Here is a 25,474-nt window from a genome sequence, read left to right on the forward strand (position 1 = left end):
CATAAATTATGTACAGTTCAGAATGATCGCTGATACAAAACATGCCAAGGACAGGGGCGCTGAGGGTGGAGGGAGAGAGGGCGCTTTAAAAAAGGGAACCATTTCATCCGTTGTTACGAAGGACCAACCTTGCTGTACAGGATACACACAACACAAAATAAAGTCTTCACGGGATTCACACTTGTCAGCGATTTATTTTTTAAAAAGGGGGAGGGTCCTGGAGGTGAGGGGAGAAGACTGTAAAGGGGAAAACTGAAAATTGAGTATGTGCGAGTGTAAACCAACCCAAAATACAAACACGGGGGGGTGGGGGATTCTGATGCAATTATACAGGCAGGGTACTTAAAAAAAAACCAACCAAAATTCCAACCTTGTAGCTTGGGTCTGAGTTATAGTTTATATAAAAATTAAAAACTGTATAAGGTTTCTTCACTAAATTCTACAGGACTATCGGATACCTAGCATATGCTTACAAAGTCTGCCCCATCCCCTTTTCCCAATCCCAGGGCCCAAGCCCCAAACACAGCCTGACTCACGGGAGCCAATCTCCCCCTCCCTGTAGCCTAGACCTATTGCTCTCCGAAAAGGAACATCAAGGGCTGTGGCTTTGAGGGCTGCAGCCCAGTCTTCCTGCTGTCTGATTTAATTACAGCGGTTCCTGTGGGAGTGGGGGGTGTTATTCTCTTAAACATTTGCAGCTTGAAACAGTTGAGGAAGCAGCTTAAAAAAAAAAAAAAAAAAATCTCCCTACACCCAATAATCCACAACTCCCCAACTTCAAAACAAAACAAAAACAAACCTAAAATCACAACAGCCACCAAGCTCCCCCTCCAGCAGGCCCGCCCGTCCACCACCACCAAGCCCACCCCTACACTCCAGACATCTGATTCTTGAAAATATTAATTACAAAATGCCCTTTGCCCACAGCCCCTAGAAGAGAACTGCATATAAGCTTCATCTTCATCCCCACGGTTCCCTACCAGAGAGGGGCTTGGGGTGTCACCCACCCCTTACCTACCCCCACCCCCAGGAAGAGGTTAAACTGCAGCACAAGCTTGGGCAGAAAGGGGAAGGAAAGGGAGGCAAGGAACCCATCACCCTCTGGCTCCCCCTGGGGTCAGCTCTCTTTTGTGCGTTATAACGTAGTCCAACTATACAACAGGGGGTGGGAATTGCCCAGCCTCTATACCCCCATCTTACAGCAGTCACAGCCAGGGGGTGGGGAGTGGGGTGGGGGGTGAGGAAAAGGGCGGTAGGTTGGGTAATGGAGGGGGCCCCCCCACAAGGGGAGCTCCATGTGTCCGCCCCACACCCCCCTACCATTTATAAACTGGTTTTGTAAAAAGAAAATAGATATATTTATATAGAATATATAAAGCACAAAAATTAGTAGTTTTACATTTGCTCTCCCCGGGGGTGGGGGGAGAGGGGAGGGTTCTCACCTCCAGCCGGCTCCCCCATGCCCCACAAGACTATGTACAATCCCATGTATAAATAGATAAATACCCCCCACCCTCCCCTCGCTGACACTAAGCTCCCCACCCCTACATCACCACCCCTTCCCACCAGACCAGCAGCAGTTTGGTGACTGAGGGAAAGTGGGAGCTCCGGGCCACACCCTGCCTCATTAGGTATGGGCATGCCACTCAGGGATAGCCCTCACCCTACCCCCCACCCAACCCGTCCAGGGGCTGGAGGGCAAACGGGCTCATGATGGGGTTGGGAAAACAGGAGAGAGATATCCTGGTCCTAGGTTTAGCCCCCTCCTGCCCCCATGTCCAGATGGAGAAGGAAGTCCTAGAGCAACTAGGGGCCAGTCATCCCCAATCTTCATCATCATTTGCCTCAACCACCATCCCATGCCCATAATTAAAAACAAAGATGGATTTTTTGTTGTTGTTTTTCTTCCTCCTCCTACCCCCTCTTCCACCCACTCAGAAGAGGGCAGTGAGGTGGGGGAGAGGGTTGGGGCAGTAGGGGGCTTGGAGAGGGTCTCACATTTCAAAACAGCAAAAAATCCAACACTTAAATGAGGTAGGTGTGGGTGTGGGGTCTCCTTGCCCGGCTTGCCCAGCTTGCCCTCCTAGGCAGCTGGGCGCCTCTTTCCCGTTCATGTTGCATTTGTCAGAGTGGAAAACAAGGAAACACAACCCATAGAGAGACAGAAACACAGAGGAAAAGAGGGAAACAGACAGATCAAGAGGGAGGGGGATGGGGGTAAGGGTGGGGGCAGGACCCGGCAGGCAGGGCCAGGTGTGGGACCCGGCCTTTGGGATTGTCAAGCTTAGTCAAGTCTCTTTGCAGCCTTGAGTTGGGCCGGAGAGGTCAGTGGGAGCAGCAGGGCTGTGAGGCCCGGCCACACATCCTCTTCCCCCACCCTGCTGCCTCCCAGATGCTTCTGGGTAGTTCCCGGCCCATATCCCCCTCAAACCTGAGATGCCCAATGGCTGCTTCTGTCTGGCCCCTCCTGGAGCTGGGGGCAGAGATGCCAGCCTGAGGGCCGGTGGTGGGGAAGAGGGTTGTCCCTGGTGCCCAGGGTGGGCTTGGCCTAGGGCCCTCTGCCCCAGCCTCCTGCTCCAGGGGCTCCGGTCAGCCGGCAGCCCCAGCCCTGGGTCCTGGCTCTGGCTGCTACCTCTCTTCCCCCTCAACCCTTTCAGGGAAGAGGTTGTGGGTAGGGGGACTCCCCTGCCTGGTAGCCTCAAAGCTTCTTAGTTCATCCATTTCCGACAATTCCAGGCTCCACAGTGGCAGGGGATCTTGTGCTGATCGTCCTCAAAATCAAACTGATAGTCATAGGTTAGCTGAAAAGAGAAGAGGGCAGAATCAATGCTAGCCCCCACAGGAAGAAGGGACGGCAGAGAAGATATGATCTGAGGTGCCCAGCCTAGGAACCCACATTTAGGGAATGGCAGAGAAGGGGTGAAAGGAGTAGTAGCTGCTTTGTCACTCACTCAGGATACTTCCTCTCACCTCCTCTCCTTTGGGGATTCGCCGGCTGGAGATGATGATGATTTTGTCCTCTTTGTCAAATGTCACGACTTCGGCCACACAGTTAGGGGCACAGGAATGGTTAATGTACCTGGGTAGAAGGACAGAGTCAGGGATGTCAGGCAACTAACTTGGGAAAATTTTGATTCCTTGTTGTCTATCCCCCAGAGTGCTACTCAGGGACCATTAATTCCCTCCTTCCTCGTCATCTCTCACCTGGCAGGGCCGCCGGTCAACGTAGCATCAATCACATGTTCATTGTTTATTCGGAACATGTAGATGCCTCGATTCTAGAAAGGCAGAGGTTGCAGAAGAAGGGACAAGAGTATCAGAGAGTGGGATCAGGTAGGAGACTCAGGCAGTGGGCTTCTGTTGCATGTTCTTCATTTCTCCTGCCTTTCCCTTCCCCACCACAGCTTTCCTCCTGCCCTCCTGTGACCAATCCTGACCCTTGCTCCTTGGTTGAGTGCGGACTATGCACCACAATGGCCCCTCTGTCAGCTTATACCTGCTCTTCGTAGATTTTCTCCCGCCGGTTGGCCACCTCGTTCCGAATGATGGTGCCAATGTACTCGATAACCATTGTGTGCTTTTCTAGGTCCTTAGCTGCATAGAGCCCCAGGCCCTGGATGCGGGAGCGAGCCAGGTACACGTTGTTCTTCCATTCGGTGCGCAGCCGCCGGTACTGAGATGACTTGGAGTGCACAAACTGCTTGCTGTACGGGGTGTTGGTCTCGCCTGTGAAGGTGCTCTGATATGCCTTAGACATGCTGGTGCTGTTCAGGGTATGGGGCCTGGGAGGTGATACAATCCATGACAAGACAGTTCGCCCTCAGACCACGTACACACCACCCACCTCCTCCACCACCTCCTGGGATGTGCAACACATCAGTTAGGGGCGTGTGCTGCTGGCAAGCACTGGAAGTGCAGCCTTGGGAAAGGAGTAGAGGCAACTGGGTCTCAGCTCTGGTGAGGAAGCAACTAGCTATAGGGACCCTTCTGACACCCTGGGTGGTACAGAGAGCCCAGGGTGAGGGGTGAAGTGTGGAGGGAGATGGGGGGCACCAATTCCCCTACACTGAGCCTGTTCTCCCATCACCCACTTCCTACCACTCTCCTGCCAAACCATTCTCAAGGCCATGCTCCTCTGGGAAGTTTTCCGCAAGCAGCCTAGGCCTAGAATTTAAGCTGATGGTTTGCTTGAATGTCTGAATCCTACCTCCTGCACATACCGGAAGCCCTGAAAATGGGGACTGTGCCTACCACGCTGGGCTAGATTTGAATTAAAACTGGCTGTGAACTCACAGCCTAAAGGTGGTATCCTTTCTTCAGATTGTCCCCTTCTCTGACATAACATTGGGCTCTGTGCAGATGGCTCAGTGCAGGGGAATGACGGCTGCCTGGCAGGATACCTTTTACCACCCTAGGGTACCAGCCAAATTCTTGCCATCCCAGAGCAGTGGTTTTCAAATGTTTCTGGTTCTTTTTTATTTAGCAGAAATCTTTGCTTTTTTCTTTAACAAAATGTTGACTGGAACTCCAATACATAAACTAGATGACAATGGAGCTCTTCTGGTTTAATCCAATTTGGGGAAGGAAGAGATATGCATGGGAAGGCCAAGTTCAACCCATCAGTTTATGTGATCGAGGACTTTTTGGAACACATGCACTCACAGTTTGAAAACCACCATTGCAGGGCATCAAGGACAAGGTTGGCTAGGGACAGAGAGTCTCTGACACTCTACGACAGCCTAGGAGCCACCAAAGACCTTCAAGAAAGCCCTGCTACCACAGATTCTGCCTCCCTCTACCCAGGGACTAAGGTCCCTGGTACACAGAAAGAACAAGGACCCACAGAGGTAAGGATCTGGTCCCAGCTGTGTGACCTTTGCCTAGTCATTTAATCTTTCTGGGTCTTAGTTTTCTCAGCTGTAAAATGGGGGTCATACCACCTGCCCTACCTACCTCATAAGGTTGTTGTGAGGATCAAATGAGATAATGGATGTGAAAACGCTTTGAAAAAAAAAGTATAAAGTGCTATACAAATGTAAGGTTTTATTATTTTTCTATTATATCTCTAACTATTTGTTTTTGACACCAACACTCACGGGGAAGGGAAGGTGACCCTAGCACTCATGGGGTATCTGAGGTTTGGGAGAATCACAGGCCCTCCCGCTGGAAGTAAAACAGGAGAGGAAAAAGGTGACCAGGTCCCTTATATATTTCATAAAATTTCACCAGTTTACCCATTACCTCCCCAGGGTGCCCGAGGTAATTCTGTCCTATATCCCAAGTGCATCTGAGCAGGTTGGGAGAAGAGGAAAAGGATAACCTACTAATATCTGTGTGCCCTCTAATTAGGAGGTCTAAGAGTGATTCCCCAGTTTCTTCACGAGAACTCTGATCTGTATCCTAAATCCTCATGATGGGACCAGAGGATCCCTATCAACACCCACACCCTCCCTTGGCTCCAGCATCACAAGCTCACCGTTTGTAGTGTGTGAGGATTTTAGGCTCTGATCGGGCACAGCCAGTGGGGTTGATCATGAGTGGCAGCTCCATAAGGGGGTGGCGCCCATAGCGGAATAAATAGTTTTGACAGTTCTCCACCCCGGGCAGCTGTGGGCACAGTTCATACTCACCTTAGCCTGAGTTTTTTTTGGGGTGGCCAAAGTTCTCAGTGCCCGCCAAGCCCCCCAGCTCCCAGCCCCTTCCTTACTGATTCAGCTATGCGAAGCACAGCGTGCACCGTCAGCCCAAAGAGCTCCTCGCCCTTCAGATACTCAGGGAAGAGTCGCAGCATGTCAGCCTCTTTTCTCATGGCAGCCACAGGCTCAATGATGCGATTCCACACGGCTAAGAAGCAGGGAAGAGAGTAGCCCTTAGAGGCAACTTCTGCTAACTGACCTCCAGTCCCTAACCCCAATCCAGAACCGCAGTTGTTTTCTGTGGCCTTCAAGCCTCCCTATCATGAAGGTGTGTTGGTCTTCCGGATCCTCTCTTGGCCTCCTAGTCTCACTGTCTGTTAAGAAGCAGGAGGCTTCCGGCCGGGCGCGGTGGCTCAAGCCTGTAATCCCAGCACTTTGGGAGGCCGAGACGGGCGGATCACGAGGTCAGGAGATCAAAACCATCCTGGCTAACACGGTGAAACCCCGTCTCTACTAAAAAATACAAAAATCTAGCCGGGCGAGGTGGCGGGCGCCTGTAGTCCCAGCTACTTGGGAGTCTGAGGCGGGAGAATGGCGTAAACCTGGGAGGCGGAGCTTGCAGTGAGCTGAGATCCGGCCACTGCACTCCAGCCTGGGCGACAGAGCGAGACTCCGCCTCAAAAAAAAAAAAAAAAAAAAAAAAAAAAAAAAAAAAAAAAAGAAGCAGGAGGCTTCCAACCCCAGGGAGTCATCACAGGGCCTTGAGACAGAAACCCAGGGCCCAGTAGACCCAGCACAGGCCATGGAAGGTCCCTAGTGAAAGAACAGGCATGCTTTGGAGTTGGAAAGACTTGCGTTCAGGTTCTAGTACTGGCCATGGGACCCTGAGCCAAAACAGTCATGTGCAGCTTAATAACATTTCATTCAATGAGGAATCATATATACAACAGTGGTCTAGTAAGATTATAATACTGTATTTTTACCGTATCTTTTCTATGTTTAGATGCACATACTTACCATATGTTACAACTGCCTACAGTATTCACTACAGTTACATGCTGTACAGATTTGTAGCCTAGGAGCAATGGGGTATACCACAGAGCCTAGGTGTGTAGTATGCTGCACCATTTAGGTTTGTGTAAGTACACTCTATGAAGTTCACACAATGACAAAATCACCTAACAATACATTTCTCAGAATGTATCCCTGTCATTTAGCAATGCATAACTGTACTTAAATCTAAGACTCAGTTTCTTTATGTGTAAACTGGGCATAATCGTAGTACAATACTTACCTCATAGGGTTGTATGAACAAAATAAACTACACAAATCACTTAGCTTAGTTTGTGGCTCACAGTACACACTCAAAAAAAGGTACCTGCTCTTACTGTTATTTTATCATTAACACTAAAACTAAAATCAAAGTAATTCTTTTTTTTTTTTTTTTTGAGACGAAGTCTTGCTCTGTCGCCCGGGCTGGAGTGCAGTGGCCGGATCTCAGCTCACTGCAAGCTCCGCCTCCCGTGTTTACACCGTTCTCCTGCCTCAGCCTCCCGAGTAGCTGGGACTACAGGCGCCCGCCACCTCGCCCGGCTAGTTTTTTGTATTTTTTGTACAGACGGGGTTTCACCGGGTTAGCCAGGATGGTCTCGATCTCCTGATCTCATGATCCGCCCGTCTCGGCCTCCCAAAGTGCTGGGATTACAGGCTTGAGCCACCGCGCCCGGCCCAAATCAAAGTAATTCTGATTTCATCCAGGGAAAAACAACCACAAGGGACTCGGTTAGGATTAGGTTAGGTGAAGCAGACGATAGTCTCAGAACTGTTTCCTTTCGTTCCACTGAGGATAGCAAAAGGAACTAGAATATGTGAGATTAGACAAGCAAAATATTTTCAACTACAAGGGAATTTAGAGTGACAGAGAGGCTCAAACACTTTCACGGGGAATTTTCAAGAGACCCCCTGCCTGCCTGAGGTGGGGGAAGGAGGATCACTCACATAGAGGCTACAGGTCCTCTTACAGACACTGTAACAGTGACCCTGGGAGAAACTTTCCCCATACCATATTATCCATTTCAAGGGCCCACCGCTCACCCTGGGGAGAAGCGTCAGTGAAGACCAGATCCTCCAGGCCCTGCTCGATGACTTTGATTACAAACTCCGGCCGCCCGTTGTTCTCACCAATAGAACAGCGATAGCAACAGCGACGATTGTTGGTGCGGAGGCTCCAATAGATGCGTGTGGCCTCGTAGCCCACGGGATAGAGGGCAGTGGCACTATGAAAGTCAGCCATCTGGTGAGGCAGCAGCTGTCCGATGGCGTGGAACACAAGGCCCCCCACACGGAACATGTGCAGCCGTTCTCCCCGCTGAATGATGCTGGCGATTTGCTTCACCTCGTCCCGCTCAATGTAGACCCGCCGGAAGACAGCAAAAGAGCTCAGCTCTTGCTCACAGGGCCCCTTGATCTTATGCATTGGACACAGCATGGTCTTGTCCTTGAAGAACATGCACTTGGCACGGATGGCACAAGCAAAATGGTAGACATTGGGGCAACGCATGCGATTGCAGCTGCTGGTGGCACCAGTTCGCTGGCACAGGGAGCACTTGGTTAGCAGTCCTCGGTGCAGGGCAACCTCCACATTCATTAGTGCCCCGCCCTGGGTCTCATACACCTCCGTGGACCAAAGGGCACAGTTGAGGTGTACCCACAGGTCCAGGTCCAGGTTCAGCAGGCGGGCTGGCCCATCAGTGGCCCCGTCACCCTCCTCATGACAGAAACAGCAGCGACGCATGTCTCGAGGTACCTTGTCAGGTCGCAAGGCTGTGCCAAGCTGCTCCATAAACTCTGCCACTTCCCGCTCATCCTCCTGCCGCCCGCTGCCCTTCTGGATGGTCAGCAGCAGCCGCAGCCGCTTCCAGCGCACTCCTTTCCATTTCTTGAGGCGAGGAGGACGGGAATCTTCACCTTCTTCAGGGGGCCGGGCACGGGGCTTGGGTCGGGCCGATTCAGGGGATGAGGCCAGTGGCAGAGGTGAGGGGACAGGTGGCTCAGCCAAGGGTTCGGCGGGAAGTTCAACCAAGGGTTCAGTAGGGGGACTGGCAGGAGAAGGTGCCAAGGGGGAAGGGGGCGGGGAGGGTTCTTCAGGAGGTGGGGCTGAGAGCTGTCGCACATCCAGATTGGAGACATTGTAGGTATAGCTGTGCTGGGTGGGTGGCTCTGGGGCGGGGCTCTCCTGTAGGAGGGTGCCCTGTATCATTAGTGCCAGCTCCTCATCTAACTAGCTCCCTCCTTCCCCTCACCCATATCCCACCCTCCCAAAAGGCCTCCACATTCTTTGCCCTAGGCAGCCCCTTTTTTCTTTTCTTTTCTTTTCTTTTTTTTTTTTTTTGAGACAGAGTCTTGCTCTGTTGCCCAGGCTGGATCCAGAGGCACAATCTTGGCTCACTGCAACCTCCGCCTCCTGGGTTCAAGGGATTCTCATGCCTTAGCCTTTCGAGTAGCTGGAATTACAGGCATGCACCATCATGCCTGGCTACTTGTTTTTGTTTTTGTTTTTAGTAGAGATGGGGTTTCGCCATGTTGGCCAGGCTGGTCTCAAACTCCTGGCCTAAAGTGATTCACTCGCCTTGCCTCCCACAGCACTGGCATTACAGACATGAGCCACCGTGCCTAGCCAGCAGCCCCTTTTTTCTAACACCCACCCCTTTTTCTCCCCTAGACCTACCTGTTTCAGGAGGCTCAAGATGTCTAGTTGGCTCTTGAGGGTATAGCCAGGCAACACTGCATCAAACTGCTTCAGCCAATCAGGGCCAGTGTCTTGGCTCTTGCCTCCCAGACCCTTTTCCTTCCCACCTGCAGAAAGGAGTGGATCAGAGCGTCCCAACAGAATCACTCCCCTCAAGTCCCAAAAGGCTTCCCTGCCACACTCACCAGGACCCTCAGCTTCCCCCTTCTTAGGCTCAGTGCCTGCCCGGGCGGGGCCCTCTGGGAACAGCACCTCATAGGAGTTGGGGATCTTCATGCTTAGCAGCTCTGCCACTGCCACCATCACACCATTCAGGTTCTGCCAGGGCCGGGCAAGGGATGGGAGAAACATGTCAGCCAAGTGTCTGAGGTGAGTTCTACTATCAGCTGGGTGGGGACAAGGACACCTAGAACCCACTCCCTAGGGTAGGAGTTCCATCCTGTGTCACCCAGCTCTTTTCACACACTTCCCTCACAGCAGCCTTTCCCAAGCTGCTGTGGGCAATGACGGGAGCTCCACGAAAAGGGGACTACGTCAACTACGTTTAGGAAGTGATGCATGCTCTATCCATGACTTGGAGGCTCATGATACACGTCAGCAAATTAAAAGGACCTGAGGACTCTACTTGTAGTAAAGAAACCCATACTGTCATTTTAACTGTGTTTTCCAACTTTCTTTCACCACAAAAGTCTGTTAATATTTTCAAAACAGCTGACAGAGTCCCACCAAACATGACTGGGGCAACGCTATCATGTAGTACCTGTGGCATTACACACAGAGGCGCTCCTTAGTTGCTGACTTGTCTGTCTTTACCATGGGACTATGAGCCCTGTGAGGGCAGGAATCATGCTTCATTTATCCAAATTCCACAGACTCTAGCCCAGGCTTTCACATACAATAGGTACTCAATACATGTTTTTAAACAACTACAATTTTTCTTATCCAGACAAATTCTAGGGACTGCCCTCTGATCAGGTTCCCCTCAGCCTCGAGGTACCCCTAGGACACACCTTGGCTGCAGCAGCAGAGACTGTGAGCATGACTGACACCTCACTTCCTTTGCCCTTTTCCCAAGTTGTAGCAGGCAGCTTTCCAGGGACCTCCAGGTCAAGGGCCCCATAAGGTTTGGTATCTGGGAAGACTGAATGAGAAAGAGGGATTTGTGTAACCCCTGGCCGCCTCTCCCCCAGCTTCGGACAACCCAGGTGAACTGGGCCTGGCCCACATCCAGAGTAGCACATACCTGGGATGCTGGCCCGAGGAATGAGGGGGATGACAGGGGAGAGGGCCCGGTCCTCTTGCTCCCACCGGCCTGAGCCCAGATGAGGGAAACGAGGGGCCTCCTCCCCCAAGATGCTCTCAGGGGATGAAGCTGGCACAATGCTGTCAGGAGAATCGCTATCCTCATCACTCTCCATCCTAGGGACCAAAAGTAGACATTTGTTGCTACAGCCCTGCAGACTCCTCCTCCTAAATCTAGAGATGAATAGATGTCTTACTTGAAATCTGCCATTGGCCAAAGGAAATATGAGGCAACCTGTCCCCCACCCTTGTTCCTCATCCCCATTTCCAGCCCCACTCCTACCTGACATCCTCAGTCTGATTGTGAGGGGGTGTAGGCAAGGCGGCCAGCAGGTCTAGACTCTTCACCTCTGAAGTATCTGAGGGGTGGGTGGGGAGAAGAAAAGTCAGGTGAGGGTGGCCAGGGCTGATGGTACCTTCTCTCAATATTTTAGGCCTAATTAGCACGAGATCTCAGCTATCACAATTAACTGTCCTCCCACCTACCAGTTTGGGGCAGACAAGCTATATTTACTGAGTCTGCCCTGCATGCCAGGCACTGGCTTTATTTATTTATTTATTTTTTTCATAGACATGGGGTCCTTTTATATTGCCCAAGCTGGTCTTGAACTCCTGGCCTCAAGCAATCCTCCCATCTTGGCCTCTGAAAGTGTTGGGATTACAGGCATAAGCTACCATGCCTGGTGGCAGTTGGCTTTAGATACACTCTTTGGAGTTTGTTCAGTCATTTAACAACTCCATTAGGTGAGTACTACAATAGCCATTTTACAGGGAGGAAACTGAGGCTCACACAAGTCAATCAAGTTACGTGGATACAGTAACACAGTTGAATGAATGCAGGAACCAGAATTCAAATCCAGATCAGTCCAGCTCCACACTCACTAAAGCTGGACTGTTCCTTCTATACAAAGCTTCATAAAGATGCTCCCTGCCACCCATCTCCCCTATTGTGTTTGCTCGAGACTCCAAATGTCCATTCTGGTCCCCAAGAAATCAGTCCTGAAGGGGCCCTTCCTACCTCAAGTGCCCTGTTATGTAAACACACAGGACAGCAGGCAACCCACTCATTTCTAAACTGTACAGCACACTAACTGGCTTGGACTCCAGCTACCAAACCCCACCAGGGGTGGCATCTGCTCTTGACTTACCCCTCAGTGCCCCTTCAGTATCCCGGGCAGAGGCAGCATCCTTGGGGTGCTCCCCCAGCTCTTCAGATGGAGTGACACCATTCACCATCTTCTGCTGCACCGATGGGGGTGGGGTGGGGGGCAGCGACGAGGGTGGTGTCGGCGGGTTACTCAGGTTATTCTGGGGGGTGGGGGGTGGGGTGTTGTGTGCAAGATGGCATAGGGAGACTGGTATAATCTCCTGGCCCCACTCTACATCAGCAATTCCCTTAAGTTTTCCATTCCCACCCTCACCTTCCCAAGAACTTCACTATTCCCAAAAAATATTGCCATTTTTCTGACCTTGGTAAGCAGCTGGGCATAGTAGTCAGGGCCAGTGGGCAGTGCCCCACTTCCAAAGGCCCCCCTCAGCTGGCTCTGCCCATTGACTGGGCAGCCACTGCCAAAGGGGGCGAAGAGGCTAAAATTGGCGGTGATAGCAGGTTCCGTTAGAGGCAGCAGGGACAGCTCCTACAAGGGGCAAGATGACAAAGTTGAAAACCTGGAGTGTTTGCGTTGCTGTCTTGCACAGCTGGGAGACAGGGTGCCCCCTATCCTGGGATGGGACCAGGGGACTGGCTCCTGGGGGTCACCTGTTTCAGCTGTTTCAGCAAGGCCTCGCTGGCCCTGACCCCGTCCTCCTTCCGCAGCTTCTTTCGGGAGCTCACCAACCTGTCGCTTGCCTTCTGTACCCGCTTGGGCTTCGGTGTCAAAGGCTTCCTTGCTGCTGCATCCTAAGCCAAATAAGCCCAGTGAAGGCTGCTACCCTCCTCCTCAGAGCCCTCATCTCTTCTGTCTGACCCAGGTTCACTCATTCTGCCCCCCGCTGGCTCTAGGCCCCACTCTACCTGCTCTACTCTAGCCAGAGTACTCACCTCCTTATTGCTGGGGGTACCCTGTAGTTTCTGCTCCAGCCCAGCCAGCTTGCTGTCAATGTGCCCGTTGATCTCAGCTCGCAGCCCCTCGGACCCCCGCCCAGTGCTGAGTTGCACATTCTTTGCCCGGAGTAGCTTCTGCAAGAGCAGATGCCCAGCTTCTGAGCGAGGGCCTGCCAGCAGGAGGTGGTTGCTGGTTCCTGGTGCCCCTATTGGCTCCCCATTGGCCTCCCTCTTCACTGACTGGGCTCCCAGGGCACATGGCTCTTCCCGAGGTTCCTGCTTGATGCTGAGTTGGGGTGCCTCAGGCACCACCTGTCCATTCACCTGGTCCAGATGCCCAGGTACCAGGCTGCTCTGCTCTGGCTTCTGGGTTTCTGCTAGGTTGTCTGGGGGATCCCAAGGTCCCATACCCTTGCCAAACAAGGTATCTGCAAGCTGGGCAGCAGCAGGTGAGACCCTCCCAGGAGGCAGCTCCAAGGTTGGCCCCTGGGGCTTGGGGGTCCCTGGATGGGCAGGAGGGAGCTGGGCCTCAGTGGGAAGCTGGGAGCTGGGGGAAGGTAATTGTGAAGGTCTCTTTGGCTCTTGAGGGCTGGATGGTGGAGGTGTGGGATGGACAGGGCCAAGGACTGGTCCTGTAGATAAGGCTCCTGGTGGGGCAGGGAGCCGGGGTGGGCCCTGAGGTCGAGGCCCTGCCCCTAGCTCCTGGAGGGGGCCTGTCTGTGATCCAGGGAAGCCCCCAAGTTGAGGTTGGCAGCCCAGGAGGCCCTGGAGGGGAGAGGTCTGGGTCCCAGGCTCCTGGTAGGGTGGGGTCTGGCGTACTGCCTGACTCTGCTGCAGCTGCCGCTGCATGAGGAGTGCCTGTAGCTGCTGCTGCTGCTGAGGACTTAAGTGTCGCAGCTGTGGGTTTTTGGCCAGGACTCCTTGGAGCTGTGCTCGAAGCTGACCCACCGTAGGCATGATTCCAACCCCAGGCAGACCCTGCCCAGACTGGAGGACAGGTCCTGGTTTGGGAGGTTGTGGCCCTGTATTATTTTGCATGGGCCGCTCTAGCATGGGCTGTTGGGGGCCCAGAAGGTTCTGGGTCATGGGCCCAGGTTGCTCCCCTAAGGAAACAGAGGGCTGGGCAAGCAGGTGGGGCATAGATGAAGCCTCAGAAGATGATCCACTGCCTAGCTGCCCATGGCTTCCTCCACCTGCTGTGTGGAGCAGGCTAACTTGCTGCTGCTGTTGTCCTGGAAGCCTCAGAGGTGGCTGCAGCTGCAGAGAGCTGGACTGAGGCTGGGGCTGGGGTTGGACAAGCAGAAGTTGTGAGTCCCCAGAGAGTGAGGGCTTTACCTCTCCTGGTTCAGTGGCCATTGACTCAGGGGTAGTTCCTATTGCTAATGACCCTCCCTGATGTGTAGAGGGCCCCTCAGTGACCTCTGAAGAAACAGCCGGGTCTACGGTGTTTTGTTCCTTGCCCGTCAGGAGGAGGGTTGGGCCCAGGACTCCAGGGCTAGAAAAGTGTTGAAGAGGCTTTGCTGGCATGCCAGGGCCAAGTGCCACCTGCTGCTGCTGTTGTTGCTGAGGAGACAGTAAAGTTCGACTCTGGTTTAAAAGGCCCATCTGCTGCTGCTGCTGCTGCTGTTGCTGTTGCAGCTGTTGCTGTTGCTGTTGTAGCTGCTGTTGCTGCTGTTGAAGCTGCTGCTGCTGTTGCTGTTGTAGCTGCTGTTGTTGCTGTTGAAGCTGCTGCTGCTGTTGCTGCTGCTGTTGTTGAAGCTGCTGCTGCTGTTGTTGAAGCTGCTGTTGCTGTTGTTGAAGCTGTTGCTGCTGTTGCTGTTGTTGAAGCTGCTGCTGCTGAAGTTGCTGTTGCTGTTGTAGCTGCTGCTGCTGCTGCTGCTGAAGTTGCTGTTGCTGTTGCAGCTGCTGCTGCTGCTGCTGCTGCTGTTGCTGCTGCTGTTGCTGCTGCTGCTGAAGCTGCTGTAAAGAGCCCATGGGCTGAGTGCTCAGTTTAGGCTGCCCACTGTGTGACATCAGACTCTGCTGAAGATGGGACAGCCCTGCCATGGACCCTTGCTGTTGGTGCTGTTGTTGCTGCTGCTGTTGCTGCTGGGCTGTGACCAGCCTGTGTCCCATAAGGCCCTGACCCTGCTGTGCCAGCTGGGGGGAACTGAGCACCCGGGACTGGGTCATAAGCACCTGTCTGTGAGGGCCCTGGGGGCCCAAAGCTCCAGGGTGCTGCTGCTGCAACACAGCCACCTGGGCGGGGCCCAGCATGCCCTGGGGCCCCTGGGGTGGTTGAGGGGACAGCTGCTGGACCAGGAGGCCTTGGTGGCTGCTGGGAGGCAGAAGTCCCTGGGGCTTGGGACCCAGAGCTTGGTTTGTCTGTACTCCAGGACCCTGCTGCTGTTGCTGCTGGATTGCTACCTGTCCTAGAAGGTGCTGCTGCTGTTGCTGCTGCTGCTGCTGCAATTTCTGGGCCAGCTGCATGCGTTGCTGCTGCAGCTGCAGCTGCCTTTCCTGTAAAAGTCTTGAATCAGGTCCGAGGCTTCGAAGAGCAAGGTTGCCAGGAAAGAAGCCCCCTGAGGGGCCAGCCAGGGATCCAGCCCCACCAGAATGTTGCTGTTGTTGCTGTTGGGCCAGAGCTGTGTTAAGGAAGGGGCCACCAGGCTGTCCAGGTAGTGCCATACCCCCAGGGGGCAGGCGAAGACCTCCAGCTTGCCCACCCGGAGGCCCCTGTGGTGGCTGCAACCCATGGCCAGGGAGCAGCTGACCAGGGAGCTTGGTGAGCAGCCGGGGACTCTGGGAAGGGCTAAGAGCCAGCACAGCTGAGTGTTGTTGCTGTTGCTGCTGCTGCTGCTGCTGTTGTTGCTGCTGCTGCTTGTTCCGATATTCCGCCATGAGATTAGTGTGCTCCTTCTGCTGTTTCCGGACCTAATGCGGGAGGTCGGAGAGGTCAGGCTGGGGCATGCTCCCCCCATGCCATCCCTCTTCCCTGCCTTCTAGGTGCTAGGCTGAAGTTTGCTTTCCCCCACCTGATCCAGCTGTTTCTGGATCTTGCTCTGCTGCTCTGTAACCAGCTTGAGCTTCTCAGCATCAGCTTCTGGGAACTCACGGCCAGCTTTTTTGGCAGTGCGCTGCTTGGCACACAGAGCCTTCCGGGACTTGCGGTGTACACCAATCTGCTCCTCTAGCACCTTCAGCTGCATCTGTAGGAGCTGCTGGGTATGGAACAGCCACTCCTCATACTGCCGCTGGTCAGCTTCATCTGGGAAAAGAAGCTGGGTGTCAGGACCTGCAAAATGGTAATCCCAATCCCTCTTCCTCCATATGTCCCAAACCACTTCCCTGCACCTTCCTCCCATGCCCCATACTCACTGATCACTCCCTGAGCAAAAGTGGGCGGGTTGGGACGAGGTTGGGAGGGATCACCAGCACTCCGCTCCTGCAATGAGAGAGACTGCTAAAGGGTCATTGTTCCCTGCTAGGCCCTAAGAAGGATGCCCCAATGTCCCACCTGACCACTTACCTGGCCACTCCCAGGTGCCACATGGTTCTGCAGATCACTGCCGGGTCCCCCCGAGAGCCTCTGGGCTAGCAGAGACACCTGCTGTCTGTAGTCCACCAAAGCACAGAGGATAAGTGTTGGCAATAAGAAAGTTGGAAGGCAAGGAGACGTGGGACAAGTAGGGAGGGGGGCCAAGAAGGGGTGTGACTGGAAAAGAAAAGGGCCAAACCCATTCCGGCCCTGAGTCTTACCTGTTCATACCAGGTGCCACCCCAATGCTGCCCTGAGCCATCACTTTCTTGATGCCTTTCAAAGCCACCATCTTGGCCTTTGCAATAGGATCAATGATATCTTCTGCAGCAAATTTGTCCAGGTCTGGAAAGGGGAGAACCAAATGAGCTGGGCTATGGGGCCAATGCTTCACTGAATATCTGCGATTCCTTTCAACTTCCTGACCTCAACCACACCAGGCAGAACAATGGCATGGCAAGGCAGAAAGACCACTGAATTAGGAGCCAGTCTGCCTGGGAGAATCAGCTCTATTATTCACAGGACATGTGGTCCTGTTTTTACTTGCACCGTGCTAGAAAAAGTGGCTCCGTAAATATTTGTTGAGTCAACCTGCATTATTTCACCTCAGTTTACCCTTTTATTTGATACAGATGATGATCCCTACTCCGTCTACCTCAGAGGTGTTAAGAGGATCAAACGTGACAAGAATATAAGTACACTTTATAACTTAGAAAGCATTCTTCAAATGCAATGTTCTTAGTGCAACTAGCACAGCCCAAAAACCCAAGATGCTGGCACTGTTGCAAAGCCCTAGATTCCAGAGCTGTTTTGGGTACCACATGCATCACCTGTAGTCCACTCTCCTGTCTGTCTAGAATGCTGGGCAAAAAAGAAGAAACCACCAACTACCAAAAAGTTAAATCTTTCTAAAATCGCACACTTTGTATATTTCTCCACTGCTCAGAAAACTTAACTGAGCGCGCACTTTTTCTCCTTCCTTTTTTTTTAAAGATAGAGCCTTGCTCTTGTCACCCAGGCTGCAGTGCAATGGTGCAGTTTCAGCTCACTGCAACCTCTACCTCCTGGGTTCAAGCGATTCTCCTGCCTCAGCCTCCCGAGTAACTGTGATTATAGGCACCCATCACCAAGCCCAGCTAAGTTTTGTATTTTTAGTAGAAATGATGTTTCACCATGTTGGCCAGGCTAGTCTGGAACTCCTGACCTCAGGTGATCCACCCACCTCAGCCTCCCAAAGTGCTGGGATTAAAGGTGTGAGCCACTGCACCTGGCCAGAGTTCCCACTTTCTTAAGGACTAACCAAACTCCCTCTCCTGGAACTCTGAGGCAGTAAATAGTTAAGAGGAGTACCGACCAGACTTCAGATCTAGCTCTGCTAGCTGCTGTGTAATCTTGGACAAGTTACTTAACCTCCACTTCTGTTTCCTCTTCTGTAATCAAAGATAATAACAGTATCTATTTAATGAGTCTGCTGTAATGATTAAATTGGACAAAAAGTGTGAAGTGCTCAGTAAACTGCTTAGCAAATAGTAATTACTCAATAAATGGTATTATAATTTGAGGTCTTTTTCAATCTGGCCCCCATATTACCTCACCAAAATTATGTCACTTACTTCACTCTAAACAGTTTACTCCAGCCTAACTAATTCACTCACTGTTCTTGAAACACCCCATAGGTTTTCCCGCCATTATAGCCTCAATGAACTTTTTCACCTATCCCAATTTTTTTTTTTTTTTAGAAGACAGAGTCTCGCTCTGTTGCCCAGGCTGGGGTGCAATGGCGCAATCTCAGCTAACTGCAACCTCCACCTCCTGGGTTCAAGCAATTCTCCTGTCTTAGCCTCTCGAGAAGCTGGGAACTACAGGCATGCACCACCACACCCAGCTAATTTTTATTTATTTATTTATTTATTTATTTATTTTTGAGATGGAGTTTCGTTCTTGTTGCCCAGGCTGGAGTGCAATGAGGCGATCTTGGCTCACCAAAACCTCTGCCTCCTGGGGTCAAGCAATTCTCCTGCCTCAGCCTCCCAAGTAGTTGGGATTACAGGGATGCACCACCATGCCTGGCTCACACCCAGCTAATTTTTGTATTTTTGGTACAGATAGGGTTTCATCATCTTGGCCAGGCTGGTCTTGAATTCCTGATCTTAAGTGATCCACCTGCCTCGGCCTCCCAAAGTGCTGGGATTACAGGCATGAGCCATCGTGCCCGACCTCAACTGCTTTTTTTTGCACCACTACTCTTTAAGTCCTAAGCTTTCAACTTCACTACAGCCACAAAGGCTCTGCTACTTAGGCTTCATTTATACATTCATTCCATTTATTCAAACATCTGCCATATGCCTAGTATATGCCAGAACTGTTCTCTTTTCTTAAAAGCTACAGTGTTTCTGCCTCTACCACTAGTATGATATTTAGCCAAAGTTCCTTGTGTCCCATCTTAAGTAGGGATTATTTGAGGTCTCTAGCCTCAGTGCCCATTTAGTGATAACAACGATCACCCTGAGTAACTTGGCTATGTTACTAGCCGAGGTTACCTGTATCTGGGAAGAAGCTGTTTGCCAGCTGCTGCTGCATTGCCAGTTGCTGTGGCTTCATGCACATGGAAGGTGGCATGGTGCCCATGGGCTTCTGTGATAGCACTGGCTGTGAACTCTGCTGGGGTACCAAGCCTGCCTGCCCTCCATGCTGCCCACTTAGCATATGCCCTTGATTGGACACCATAGCCATGGATGGAGCCAGGCGCTGTTGGAGGGCATGAGCTGGTGGCTGGGTAGGCATCAGTGGTTGGGGCAAGCCTGGCTGTCGGGCACCTCCAAGACCCAGGGAAAGCTGCTGCTGGGACCCAGCCAAACTGGGAGAAGAACCCTCATGTGGCAAAGACATGGCCTGGGCAGGGCCTGGTGCAGACAGTAGGGAATGCTGCTGCTGCTGCTGTTGCTGCTGTTGCTGGGCAGGCTGCAACTGTGCTGAAAGTTGCTGCTTCTTCTGCAGCTCCTTCTTCTCATGCTCCAACAGGTCCTCAATGAGCAGGGGTAACTCGCTGGCTACCAGTGAGCTCTCCATCTTGTCTAGCTCATCCCCAGATGCTACAGGTCCACCAGGCAAGGTCAAAGCCCCACTCTCGAGCTCAAACTTTTCTAGCAGGGAGGATCCTCCTGGGCCACTCAGTGGGCTGGGGGTCAGGAGGTGAGCTGGTGGTCCTCCTGTGGCCCCAAAGGAGCCCTTCTCAGCTGTGTGCCCACTGCTAGAAAATGGCCCTGTGCCCATCCGGGTATCCCGGCTGCCCATCACGCTCTGTCCTGGCTTTAGCCCCAGGCCAAGGGAATTGGCAGCAGGTGCGGGCTCTACCTTGGGGGTAGCAATGGTGAACTGGCAAGGGGAAGGGTGGCGTCCACCCTCCTCCACCTTAGGCTTCACCTCAGGGAGCACAGATGCCAGGCGGGGCTCAGAGGCATCAGCAGCAGGAGGAGGGCGCTCCTCAGGGCCCAAGGGTCCTGGCTCCACCCCACGCAGCAGGGCCTCCCGTTCAGCCTTCTCATTAGCTGATTCTACCAGCCTCAGGTGCTCATTGAAGATGTCCTTCTTGTCCCCAGTGTCCAGCTCAGGATCAGTATATGCCAGCAGGTCAAACTCATCTCCATTGAGCAGGTCATCCAAGTGGGGGTCATTCGTCTCCAGGTTTTCTAAGGTGCCCAGTTCATCATCACCCTTGGCCACATCCACACCCAGACCCAGGTGAGCAAGCTCATCATCCTCCTCTAGGGCCTTGTGGGCATCAAAATCATCATCCAGCTCGGGATCCTCACAGGGCAACTTCCCAGCTTCCAGGGCCAGAGGAGTGGGGCGGCCAAGCTCAGTGCTCGAGGCAGGTCGGCTGACCAGCTCCAAGCCAGTTGGCAGGGTAGGACCCTTGGTGTGGGGTGTCGGATGTAGACTGTTGTTCAATTCAGGGGCCGGTGGGGCTGAGGGTTTCTGTGGGGGAAGACCTGATACCGCCAGGCCCCGAAGCCCTTCAGGAGCCAGTCGGTGGGGGTCCTCACTTACAGGGTAAAAACGGGGTCTCTGAGGTGGGCCCTGACCAGGAAACGGAGTGCCCCCAGGTCCCAGTCCTTTCTGTACATTGTGCCGCAGCTCAATGAACTGGGCAGGACCAGCTGGACCAGGCACTGGTTCACCAGGGCCTGGCAGACGGGTGGGAATTCCCGCCAATGGGGAACCTAGAGCTTGGCGGCCAAGTTCAGGTACAGGAGTTGATGGAAAGCGAGCTGACATGGCAAATCGCATGGAGGTTGCTGCTGTTGCCTGTTGCTGCTGCCACAGTTGTTGCTGTTGCTGCTGTAAGGGCAGGGACCCAGGATAGGGTGCTCGCTGATAGAAAGCTTGGGAGCCTCCTACCAGTTGCCTGGAAGAATATACAGTAGTCAGTGAGATGAAATCAGATGAAAAGGAGCAAGAACATGGGCTTACGGCAGTGAGGAAGGATAGAATTAATGCAGTGAGGAAGAAAAGGAATGAGGAAGAAGAGAAAGTGATACTGGAAAAGGATTAGTGCTACAGGAAAATCACAAGAGCGTGCAACAGTGATAAAATTCATACCCCTTGGTTTACCCCCAGGGAACCTCCTGGAGCCTCACCGGCTGTTCACATCCATAGAGGAAGGCGTGGCTGGTGGAGGTGGCCGGGAGAGTCGGTCATCGCCAGGGAAGGACCCTTGCCCCAGGATGGGGCCACTCAGCTTGCCTGGGGGCAGCCCCACAAGGTTGCTCTTGTCCTAGAAGAGACAAGGTAGATGAAGGTGGGGCAACCTTCAATATCCTGGCCCCACTATCCCTTGTCACTCTACCTACCTGAGTCCCAGCAAAGGCGGTCTGGCCTCGACTCAGCTGCTCAAAGGCAGGGCTGCTGGGCTCAGCACCCCAGCTGCCTGGAGGTCCCACTGCTCCTGCAGCTGCTGCAGCTGTTTCCTTCTCCTGCCGCAGCGTGTTGCGCTGGATCTGCTGCCGAATCAGCAACTCTCGTAGTCGCTGGCGCTGTGCAAAACAAAAAAAAAGCAGAAGAGGAATAAGCCCATTCTACTCTAATGATGGGGCTGACCCAGAGACAGCAGTGATATGTGGGGCTTAGCTCCAGGGTATCAACTTACTTGCCGTTGTTTTTCCAGCTCTGTTTGGCTAAGGCCGGACATGCCTGGGTCCTGGGTACCTGGGAGTTCAGGTGTCGCCAAAGAGCTACCCATTCCAGCCCCTGGGTCTTCTCGCTTTTCGACAGGAGAGGTGATGCCTGATCGCTGTGAGGCTCCATGGGACAGGTAGGGGAGGGATCCGTCGGGTGCAGGTGGTGGCAGAACTGACGGGGGGCGTAGCGGGGACAGCCCATAGCTCTCCCCTGTGGACCCGCTGCTGGGCCCCAGGGGGCTGCCCGATGGGTGGAAGTTCCCTGTGGCTACTGCGTAGTTTGTGCTTTGAGGCTTGCCCAAGGTGGGGCCGGGCCCAAAATGGCTGTTGATCCCATGGGGTGGCGGGAGACCAGGCTGAGGGACAGGGGGCTTTAGGGAAGGCTCCCCTACCGCCTGAGGGAAAGTGAAACGCATGGGAGAGGGGGTGCCCACAAATGCTCCCGTCCCAGGGGACCGGACAAAATTGGGGGGCTGCCCACTTGGGACCTTGGTATGGAGCTCACCTGCCGGCCCCGAGGGCAGGGCTGCTGGGAAACCCCCAGCCCCCAGCGAAGTGTGGGCTAGAGACCCAGCCTTAAAGGCAACTTCAGGGGGCTGGGGTCGGGGTGGCTTATGCAATGGGGCAAATGGGTCACGGGACTGAGGGCGTGAGGGTGGGCGAGAATAAGGGTCAGGGGACTGGAAGCGAGGGGTAACGGGGGATGGGCAAAAAGCTTCAGCAGACAGAGGACGGGGTGTCAGTGGAGACTGGGAGCTGGACTGGGACTGAGGACTGGCAGGCACTCGGGAGAAAGGGTCGGAAGGCAGTGAGCGAGGGGGCAGAGCACAGCAGCTCTCAGGTGGCGGAGGCTGGGGCCGAGGAGTCAATGGGGGCTGAGCATAGGGGTCAGGGTAGGAGCCAGTGCGAAAGATGTCCGGGTGACTTGGAGGAGAAGGGGCCAAAGCCTGGGCAGGGGGTGGCTCCTGGGGCCTTAGGCCCAAGCCCGGGCTCTGGGGCTCTACCTGAGATGCCCGAGGGGTCAGGGGGGCTTTGAAGACATCAGGTGTCTTTAACTCCAGGCCACCCAGGTGGGGGCCTGAGGAGGGTGAGTCAACAAAGCCCAGGTTTGGGGGCCCATAGCTAGGAGAGGATGCCCCAAGCTCTTCCTTCTTCACCTCTAGGGCCTTCCGGGACTCCCCAAAAGGTGGGGGCGAGAGCAGGGGCTCAGAAGCCTTGCCTCCCCCTACCCCAGGGCTCTCAGGCACAGCCAAGTTATCCAGCGAGGGGCAGCGGGGTTTGAGGAATGGGTCAGGTGTGGAGGGCTGGTGTCGGGGGGTGCCAGGTGGGGTAGTGTGGAATTCCCCTGGCTGGCCAGTCCCAGGACGAGATGAGGCGCCCAGCATCGGGGGCTGCGCAGGTGCCCCCGTCGGACTAGGATAGGGGGGATAGGTGGGTGGTGCCGTGGGGAAGCGGGGCTCCAGGGGATAGGCGGGGGTCAGTCCAAAGGGGTCCTGTGAAGGCACTTGGGCGGGCACCTGGGGTGGGAGCTTGAGAAAGAGCTCACCAGGCGAGTCAGGGCCGGGCACCGAGCCCGCCGGCGGCTTCAGGAACCCGTCCGCAGAGGTAGACAAGCCGGCGGGGGTAGCAGGGCTGCCAATGAAAATGGTGGGGGCAGCAGCCGGGGGCGGGCTGCCCAGTGCCCCTGGCTGAGGGGGAATGCGGAGATGTAGGGCCGGTCGGTCCGTCTTACGGGCTATGTCGCCCACCTTGGTCTGCTTGTTGATCTGGCTCTCAGCCTGCTACAGGAGGAGACCAGGCACAGGGCAGTCAGGCTGCTGCAGGCAGGCCCCACAGCCCTGCACCCTCAAGAGAGGCCACCCACTAAAGGACTGCTACACCCCAGCCCAGCCCCACTCACCTTCTGCACCTTGTTGATGCGGTGAGCTGCCCGATTATCTTTGGCCTTTTGCTGAGAGATACAGGACACAGCCTTAGGGCCTAGTGCTTGGTCTCATGCCCCGCCCCCATACTGTACAGTGTTTTCACACTCCCTACCCAGAAGCTGATCCCTTCGGGCCCAGCTGCTTTAGGAGTGGGGAGTGGAAAGAACTGAGGTAAATTACCCAAAGATCCCTTCCTCCCTCTCAGTTCTCATGCTAACCCATGCTCCTTTCTGTCTCACCAGGTAGGGGGCTTTGTCAGCTGCTGGAACCTTTCTCCAGAGCTTCATAATTTGTTTGCAACGGCTTGACCAGTCTGGAGGGCAGAGGGAGTGAGTCAGAGGAGACTTGGCAGGCGACCCTTCCACCTGCCATGTTGTCAGGCTGTCTCCTTTGCCCTCGTCCCACAGGTACCTGGGTAATCTTGCTTGAGATTAGGAAAATTAATGTTGGCATAGAGCACGGGTGAGATGGTGGACAGCTGGCCCAACTCCTCATCCTTCTCCCAGCGCTGAAGACTCCGCTGGTTATAGGAGAGTCCGTCGCCCTCACCCTCCGTGGTGGGGGTTGTGGGGGTGGAGGGCGTGGTGCCACCTGAGCCTGTCCAGGGGCTGTCGGGCTCACCGGGTTCCGGGCTAAAGAAGCCCCCGCGCTCCCTGGGGCGCAGGGGCAGAGAGTCACAGGGCGCAGGGATGCCAAGTCCCACCCCAGACAAACTGCCCAGAGCCTCAGGCCACTGCCCTGCCCCAAAAGAGGAGGGCCACTAACAAGGGAATGGGGAGGAACAGGGGAAGTGCTGCAGGAGACCGAAGGAGGCAAGGCATGAACTCAGATGGAGGGAAAGGACAACGGGGACTGCCCACGAAGTTTACACAGAGACACCAACCTAGAATCCAGGAACGGGGACTGGCAGAGGCCTGGGTAGGAGTCCATTGGGCTGCTGGAGGGCAGATTGCCCAAAGGGAGTCCACCTACAAGATGAACAGGATCAGAGAAAAGAGAGTGACTGGATCATCCTGGAGGCAAGCTTGGTTATGTCAGTCTTCAGACCACTCCCACCCGTATCACCTTGAAGAAAGGGTCTCTGCAATGGCGTACGGCTGCCTTCTAGGCCAGGGGTTCCGCAACCCAGATGCTGCTCTCGTTCAGAGCCCAGAACATCCTTGAAGAGCTGCTGCAGGTCCTTGGATTCCATCTTGGGCAGTTCTGTGGGGGAATGAAGGATACTGCTGAGGAAGACTGGGAAGTTCAGGTGACACAACAGGTCTACAAATGATCATGGCCAAGGAAGGTGCCCAGGACTCCCCACCAGAGAAGTTGTACAGATAATAGTCCCACAGATAGGACCTCCTCCTTCTCCCACAGAAAACCCTTATACACAAACAGGTGTGGGTCACAGCCTCACCTTCTGTGGAAATCCTGTCTAAGTCAGAGCTAAGCATCCCTTCACCCGGGGTGCCTGGCTTCTCAGGGTCACTGGGCACTGGAGATGCCTTCACGCCCCCATCCTCAGGTCCTGTAAATGCCAGGAGAAACCCATGGGTCAAGGCCAGTATGGGTCATGGCCACTCTGAACCACAGAGGGCCATGGGACAGTTTCCAGCCTCCAACCCCTGACAATGCTCAGGGGCACAGCAGAGGGACAGAGGCAAGGCCAAGACAGGACACGGTCCCCCTGGCAGCCCTCACCTGGTGTATCAGCTTTGCCCTCGAGGCCACGGGATTCTTCATCTGCAATATCTGGACCATCATCTCCTATGAGCAAGAGTACCCACTCCAATCAGAGATGTCCTACATCTGATGCCCAGAGCAGGTCTCCAGTCCCACAGCCCTACAGGCCAGGACCCTTGACCCCACCCTTGACTCCTGGAGGCCAGTCCATTTCCCATCAAATAAGCTGCCAGCTCCTAAGCCAGAAGGAAGTCGGATTCTCTCAGACCACTTACTCCCACATAACTAACCTTTCTGCGATGTGGGTAGTTCCTTCCTTTCTGAGCCTCCATCTCCCTTGGCTTTTGGGGTTCCTAGTCCAAAGCTTGGCCGGCCCACCCCAACTGCAAAAAGGGCCTTACGGCTCAGGTCCAGCAGCTCCTTCCCAAAGAAGGCTTCCTGTGGGGCAGTCAAG

At 54.1% G+C, this 25,474-nt stretch overlaps 1 protein-coding gene across 5 annotated transcripts in view; it reads right to left on the bottom strand.

Annotated features, from left to right (window-relative positions):
- Positions 1 to 174: 174 nt before the first annotated feature.
- The window catches only part of KMT2D (lysine methyltransferase 2D), a 42,493-nt gene continuing 17,193 nt past the window's right edge, over positions 175 to 25,474 (bottom strand). For 3 of the 5 annotated variants that reach the window (XM_073020688.1, XM_073020689.1, XM_073020687.1), the window contains exons 24-56: positions 25,311 to 25,458; positions 25,039 to 25,104; positions 24,755 to 24,865; positions 24,418 to 24,555; positions 24,236 to 24,320; positions 23,764 to 24,005; positions 23,592 to 23,665; positions 23,328 to 23,378; positions 21,397 to 23,208; positions 21,101 to 21,283; positions 20,888 to 21,024; positions 18,788 to 20,655; positions 16,469 to 16,592; positions 16,239 to 16,323; positions 16,088 to 16,154; positions 15,745 to 15,977; positions 12,728 to 15,643; positions 12,446 to 12,586; positions 12,156 to 12,323; positions 11,835 to 11,994; positions 10,970 to 11,045; positions 10,628 to 10,803; positions 10,395 to 10,525; positions 9,570 to 9,702; positions 9,364 to 9,491; positions 7,731 to 8,871; positions 5,708 to 5,844; positions 5,477 to 5,607; positions 4,954 to 5,001; positions 3,497 to 3,782; positions 3,205 to 3,278; positions 2,971 to 3,079; positions 175 to 2,801 (exon numbers count right to left, since the gene is read on the bottom strand). In XM_073020688.1, coding sequence (XP_072876789.1) covers positions 2,709 to 2,801; positions 2,971 to 3,079; positions 3,205 to 3,278; positions 3,497 to 3,782; positions 4,954 to 5,001; positions 5,477 to 5,607; positions 5,708 to 5,844; positions 7,731 to 8,871; positions 9,364 to 9,491; positions 9,570 to 9,702; positions 10,395 to 10,525; positions 10,628 to 10,803; positions 10,970 to 11,045; positions 11,835 to 11,994; positions 12,156 to 12,323; positions 12,446 to 12,586; positions 12,728 to 15,643; positions 15,745 to 15,977; positions 16,088 to 16,154; positions 16,239 to 16,323; positions 16,469 to 16,592; positions 18,788 to 20,655; positions 20,888 to 21,024; positions 21,101 to 21,283; positions 21,397 to 23,208; positions 23,328 to 23,378; positions 23,592 to 23,665; positions 23,764 to 24,005; positions 24,236 to 24,320; positions 24,418 to 24,555; positions 24,755 to 24,865; positions 25,039 to 25,104; positions 25,311 to 25,458 — 11,472 coding nt within the window. In that variant the 3' untranslated portion in view covers positions 175 to 2,708. The remainder of the gene's footprint in view (positions 2,802 to 2,970; positions 3,080 to 3,204; positions 3,279 to 3,496; positions 3,783 to 4,953; positions 5,002 to 5,476; positions 5,608 to 5,707; positions 5,845 to 7,730; positions 8,872 to 9,363; positions 9,492 to 9,569; positions 9,703 to 10,394; positions 10,526 to 10,627; positions 10,804 to 10,969; positions 11,046 to 11,834; positions 11,995 to 12,155; positions 12,324 to 12,445; positions 12,587 to 12,727; positions 15,644 to 15,744; positions 15,978 to 16,087; positions 16,155 to 16,238; positions 16,324 to 16,468; positions 16,593 to 18,787; positions 20,656 to 20,887; positions 21,025 to 21,100; positions 21,284 to 21,396; positions 23,209 to 23,327; positions 23,379 to 23,591; positions 23,666 to 23,763; positions 24,006 to 24,235; positions 24,321 to 24,417; positions 24,556 to 24,754; positions 24,866 to 25,038; positions 25,105 to 25,310; positions 25,459 to 25,474) is intronic. The other 2 variants (XM_073020691.1, XM_073020692.1) reach the window with 2 other exon arrangements.

The sequence above is a fragment of the Chlorocebus sabaeus genome, chromosome 11 (assembly GCF_047675955.1).
Source record: "Chlorocebus sabaeus isolate Y175 chromosome 11, mChlSab1.0.hap1, whole genome shotgun sequence".
NCBI classification, from domain to species: Eukaryota; Metazoa; Chordata; class Mammalia; order Primates; family Cercopithecidae; genus Chlorocebus; species Chlorocebus sabaeus.